The sequence below is a fragment of the Mugil cephalus genome, chromosome 3 (genome assembly GCF_022458985.1).
Source record: "Mugil cephalus isolate CIBA_MC_2020 chromosome 3, CIBA_Mcephalus_1.1, whole genome shotgun sequence".
In the NCBI taxonomy this organism is placed as follows: Eukaryota; Metazoa; Chordata; class Actinopteri; order Mugiliformes; family Mugilidae; genus Mugil; species Mugil cephalus.
The window spans coordinates 28,753,617-28,759,486 of record NC_061772.1 but is presented as its reverse complement, the minus strand read 5'-3'; the positions used below and the strand labels follow the sequence as shown (position 1 = coordinate 28,759,486).

General features: G+C 39.7%; 1 protein-coding gene across 1 annotated transcript; it reads right to left on the bottom strand.

Moving 5' to 3' along the window:
• Window positions 1-3,754: 3,754 nt before the first annotated feature.
• Window positions 3,755-5,220, bottom strand: LOC125005421 (cocaine- and amphetamine-regulated transcript protein). Its single transcript, XM_047580773.1, has 3 exons — window positions 4,975-5,220; window positions 4,447-4,530; window positions 3,755-4,343 (listed from the first exon to the last, which is right to left on the bottom strand). Exons 1-3 carry the CDS (start codon window positions 5,161-5,163, stop codon window positions 4,236-4,238), a joined length of 381 nt encoding a protein of 126 aa, XP_047436729.1. The 5' UTR covers window positions 5,164-5,220; the 3' UTR covers window positions 3,755-4,235.
• Window positions 5,221-5,870: the final 650 nt, after the last annotated feature.

Genomic DNA, 5,870 nt, shown 5'->3' with positions numbered 1-5,870 from the left:
GGTGTGAATGAGACTGCCCTCCTATAATCTCTTTGGGGAAATGAAAAATCTAAAAAGTCACGACGAGGAGAGTTTGTGTGGTGAAGTTTTGGAAATGTTCTGTATCTCATTAACTCATTACTATATGATTAAAAAACGGCAAGACTCCAGTTCTGGAGACACGTTTTTTTACTGCAGGAAAAAGGTAAAGTTAAGTCCTCATCCACACAGACATGAAAAGGAGCTTGTAATCATAATTTGCGACTGACTTAAAAATGGAAACAGGCCTGAAGAAATGGAAGAAGTCCACGTCCTCCTTCTGCTGCTGCTTTTATTTGACTCATCTCTTTGCTCTTGTTTTTCCTCCCTCTGTTTTTTGTCTCTTTGTTCCTACTCCTTCCGGTGGATGTGTTTTCTTCTCAGGTTTTTATTTTTTTTATTAAAAAAAAGAATAAAAAATCTACAATTGCATGAGAAAATGCAAAATATATAAAGTTTTATAACTAGACTCAAGTTCTCACAACTTACTCATCAGTTACTTCACAATGTTTGGACGTTATTTACATTTTTCTTGGCTCCAAATCAGATGTGATGCCATAATACCACGCTCTCATGGAGTTCTGTGTAAATATTTCACATGCTTAGCTTCTTAACCCTCTTCTAATGCCGTCAGAGCAACCACTTCGGACGGATCCCGAACGTTCAGTAAAGTTTCTAAACATCGAGGAGAAAACACGGAGCAGATGGCCTGAGCCGTGGAGTCGCTCTGGATTTCACGAAGAGACTGAATCAACAGAAAAACTGCGACAAAGTCTCCAAGATGTCGAACAAACCTTCTTGCCAAAAACTGTGCACCGAGCAGAATTGACATTATTCTCCAGCTAAAGACTCCAAATCTGAGCCTGAAATAAGATTATACACAACGTCCTACACACATTCTCCATGACCACTTCACTTCCATCTCATGCCGTCGGGGAACGTGTTTTATATTTCCTACATGCAAACAGAAGGATGCTGGGTTTGAATTCCAGATACATGAAGTGGTCGGTTTATTTGTGTGGACACTCGAAGATTCATTTGTGGATGTTGTTGACTTTTGACCTTGGTTGTTTTTTTTTTATGGCTGTTTGTTTCACATGTGAATAAACTTCTGAAATTATCTATAGCTGAATTGGTTGCAATTATTTTTACCAAAAAAGGGAGATAAACATCGATCAGCCATAACATTATGACCTATGTAAACATTATGACCTGTGACATGCAATCGCAAAGTGCAACAATAAATACAGAACATTACAACAAATAGTAAAAAACAGCCCCACATATAGACCCGCGGGGGGAGGAGAGGGGCCTCAGTGGATCATCCCACAGATACTTGATCAGTTTGGGATCTAGTGAATTTGGAGGCCAGGTCAACACCTTGAGCTGTTCTTAATGACTTTCTGAGTTGTTTCTAAAGTGTTTTTGTGTGTGTGTCTGTGTCCACCCTGGGTGGGTGCTACAGGTCTAAGCGACATCCACATGAATGAATGTCAGGTCCAAAAGTTTCCCAGCAGAACACTGAACTGTCACCAGATGGTTTAAATGTTATTTTTCTTCTCCTGTCAGTGGTCATAATGATGTGGCTGACAGGTGCATGTGTTCTGAAACTTACTGCACTTCATTTCCTCCTGGAATTAATTAACAATCATTTGCGGTATCAGCTTTGGAAGCATCCAACCAGTTCCTCCACTATTACCTCTCATATGTTCACACATTACTCCACCTGTTATATAATTTGTCAAAGTTTTCTGCCTCTGTGCTCATGTTTATTCTCATGAAATTAACCCTAGTAGATCTGGCTCTACTTATTACTTCTATCCATTGTTAATCTCCCTTGTACCATGCATCATCTAGTTGTTATTAGTTTTTAGTTCTTTCTTCCTTCTCGCCTGCAGCTCGATGTTTCCTCTTGTTTTCCTTCCCACCTTCTCCTCAGAGCTGCTCTGGGCTTAGTTTTAATTAAAATGATTGTGCACACACCTTAAAACTCTGCTCTGAGGTGGGAGAAACCTTCCTCAGTCAGCAGCTAGATGTAAACACATGCAACCAAACTTTAAACTCACGTGGATGTGTTTGGTGCATCATGTTCATTCTTATTATTACTGGCTCTATTCATCATATTTGATCCAGTTTTAGTGCCCGTTGTTGTCATGCATCACCTACTATGACACATTTTTTCTTCTGATGTTTAGATTCTGCTCATCTCTCGTTGCCTTTTGGATTTTCTTATAAAGTCAGATGCATGTGTTTACATCTGTCAGTCAGCTGACAGATGTAAACACATGCATCTAGTTTAAAACTCTGCCTTATCTCATTTTCATTCTCGAGACATAAACACTTGTAACACTGGGTTTGTTTATCATTTTTATCCATTGTCGATCTCCTTTCTATCATCTAGTTTTTATTAGTATAAAAGCTTTTATAGTTTAAATGTTTTATGCAGATGTGAATTAATCTGCTTCCTTTTGTTGTTCTCTTCTGTTTTTCCCATCACACTCACACATAGATAACTGATGATTGGTTGATGTACAATTTACATGGTACAAGGTTTCTTTCTTGTCTTCTCCTTAGTGGTGTTCTGGGTTTAATTTGAATTAAATAGTCGTGTTTCACAACTTTAAACTCTGCTGTAAGGTGATAGAAACTTTCCTCAGTCATCACATAGATGTAAATACATTTAGTTTAAAACTCTGCACAAACACCAGTGTTATTATATTTATACGTTTATAGTTTAAAGTCATCGGGATAAGTTTGATGTCTTCATGCGTCATGTTATTGTATTAATTAAAACCGTTGTGCAAACACCTTAAACCTTCCTCCGTCTGCAGACAGATGCAAACACTCTGCACGTACACACGTCTGCTTTGAACTCACATGTTTGACGTCACATCTGTATTATTTTCACATCTAAACCTGAGTTTGATGTAAATTAAGCTTGTTACATTGATTGAGATGAGTCTGTGCTTCATTCTCCTGAATTTAACGCTTGTAATGTTGGGTCCGTTCATCCCTTTCATCCAGCCGATCTCCCTTGTATGATGCATAACCTGGTTTTTATTAACAAAACAGCTTTTATAGATTAAATGCTTTATCTGGGTGCATCTGTGAACTAATCTGCTCTGTCTCACCTCCATCTTTTTGTTTTCTGTCTCTCTAACTGTCCAACCTGCTGCTTCTACCTGTTAAAGGGTGTTTTTCTATGCTACCTTCTCCTTCAGTGCTGCACTTAGTTTAATTAAAACTGTTGTGCACACATCTTAAACCTTCCTCAGTCCACAGATCGATGTAAACATGTGCAATTAGTTTAAAACTCTGCACATACACACGTCTGCTTCAAAGTCACCTGATATTTCTTGATGTAACATCTGCGTGCGTCATGACTTATTGTTTTCAGACTGATTTCATGTCATTTAAGCTTCGTTTTAGCAGCTCCACCACAAATGACTGGGAGGTTCTGTGCTAACGCCGCAGTGACTGAGGCGTGACGGCCGCTCTCTGCTTTTAATTTCATTTCTAATGTTTAATTTTAAACCTCTCTGTCCTCGTCTGTGGAGCAGCCTGATCACCCTGAGGAGGTGTGACGCCAGCGCCTGCACCGTCACCGATCAAATACTGACACTTCACTTTAAAAAAACAAACACTAATTTAAGTTAAAAATACAGCCTTACATAAGTACATTGCAGGGACAGGGCTGCGTTTAAATGCCAATAAAAAGAAGATGCCGTCACTCAGGTGCTTTACAAAATAAGATGATCCACAGTTTATTGTTATTTTACTATAATGAGCCACGCACAAAACTTTCATTTGAAACAAAACTGGACTAAAGACAGGACTGGATCTGATGAAGCAACGCTATAATATTGCTGAAGTCTTTACAGTGTGTGTGTGTTTGTGTGTGTGTGTGTGTGGTCATTTTATTGTGCAGTGTGGGTTTGTAACTCATCACAACAATGATCCTGTTGTTCAGCAAGAAGGTTCGGAATATTTACAGGAGCTTCATGGTTCATCATCAACATCCTTATATATATATATATGTATGTGTCATGGAACTATATGTTTACAGTTCTTTCTCTTCCCCTTCAGGCAGTCACCCCATCTGATCCTCAGCTGTATCATAAAAATATGACAGTAATTACAAAGGAATAGAGTGAGTTTTCCCCCCCTCTCCTTTCTTCATCCCATCTCAGTGCCACATTCAGACACATCCGAGAGGCTCATAAGCACTTCAGCAGGAAGAAGTTGCAGAAAGCTCCCCGGGGACAGTCGCACATCTTTCCGATCCGAGCGCCTTTCCTCACTGCGCACTGCTCCCCGACATCACACTGAGAGGGGCGTAAAAAAAAGAAAAGAAAAGGATTAATTCCACCTGCTGCGCCATGAATCGGCTGTATGATGCATCTGTTTAAAATAGGCAGCCTGCGTTACCGTGGGGACTTGGCCAAATTTCTTCTCCCATAAAGGCAGCCGTTTAGCCTGCAGCTTTTCAAGAACTTCTTGGAGAGCTCCAAGCTGCCAGGAAGCGAAAATGTGCGTGATGCGTTTGTTTTCCAGCAGCAAACATGCAAATTTACTGATTTTAATATAGATAAAATATGCAAACATCATTGTAACAAGTATGAATTTAAAAATATGAGGAAACTGTTGGGCATAATATCAGATTAGAACATGTATTTGCAAAATATATTCATGCGTAAAAGTGATAATTTCTCTAAAATAAGACGAATTAATGAGGAAAAAGGTGACAATCAAGTCATTAGTTCCGCGAAAAATAAGTTGTATTGAAAATCTGAAAGCATATATTTAATTTGGTTCAATGAAACTGAAATCCCAAATGCGCAAAAGTAATGCGCAAAAGAAAAAAATATATACATAAAATGGGGAAAATCAACAAAGTTGCGTTTTCGTTTTCGAAAAAAAAAAGAAAAGGACAAAAGTATAGAATATAAACCTTACCAGCTGCTTCTCACTGGTCAGGTTCGGACCTTTGGGGTAGAAGTCACGCAGTGCTCTGGGGCTCAGCTCCTCCTCGGACTCGGTGTCCAACACTTCGGCTCCGGCGGCGCTGGAGAACAGCACCAGAGCGCAGAGAAGCGTCCCGCTGAGCATCCTCGAGTTCTGCATTGTCCCAGTGCGCGGAAGCATGTGGCCCCCTTTTTCCCCTGGTCTCAAATAGTCTCTCCCCGGCGCCTAAACACCTTTTTATCTGACTAGTGCCATCTGCTCGCCCCACCTTATCCTTTGATTTTTTTTCTTCTTCCCTTTTTGTCATGCGTAACAGCTGCCTCGGGTGAGTCATCCCGTAAAAGTTGCTGGGCAAAATATGGCTCAAATAAATAAATAAATAAATAAATAAAAAATCAACAACAACGAGAGGAGCAGCAGCGGGAGCAGCGTGGGCTCGTTACTGGTAGAGAAAAGTAAATTATTTGTCAGTTAATGAAGAATGGAGAACTCTAAACTGATCTCTGGAGTTTGATGAACATTAAGACTGTTTGCTGATTAACCCTGTGGTGCCTGCCTCTGCAAACGTGTTATTATATCATAAATTCTTTCCTTAAACACTGTGAGATTACGCGAGGTTATGAGTTTAACTTTTAACAGCAGCAATGATGTGTTTCAGCCTCCAAGAGAACCAGAGAACACATTTAGTATTCCACATAGATCAGCAGTATCTCGCAGTGTATTACTTTTCTATTATTACCTCTGAATGACATTTGCTGCCTCTCCTGCATTTAAACTTGGTGACTCAGTCACTCCTCTGTGCTGTCAGACATTCTCGAACTGAACAGAGCTTCTTTTTAACCGGGTTTGCTTTTTCTTGGTGAAATTAAATCTCTTATGTTTGGAAA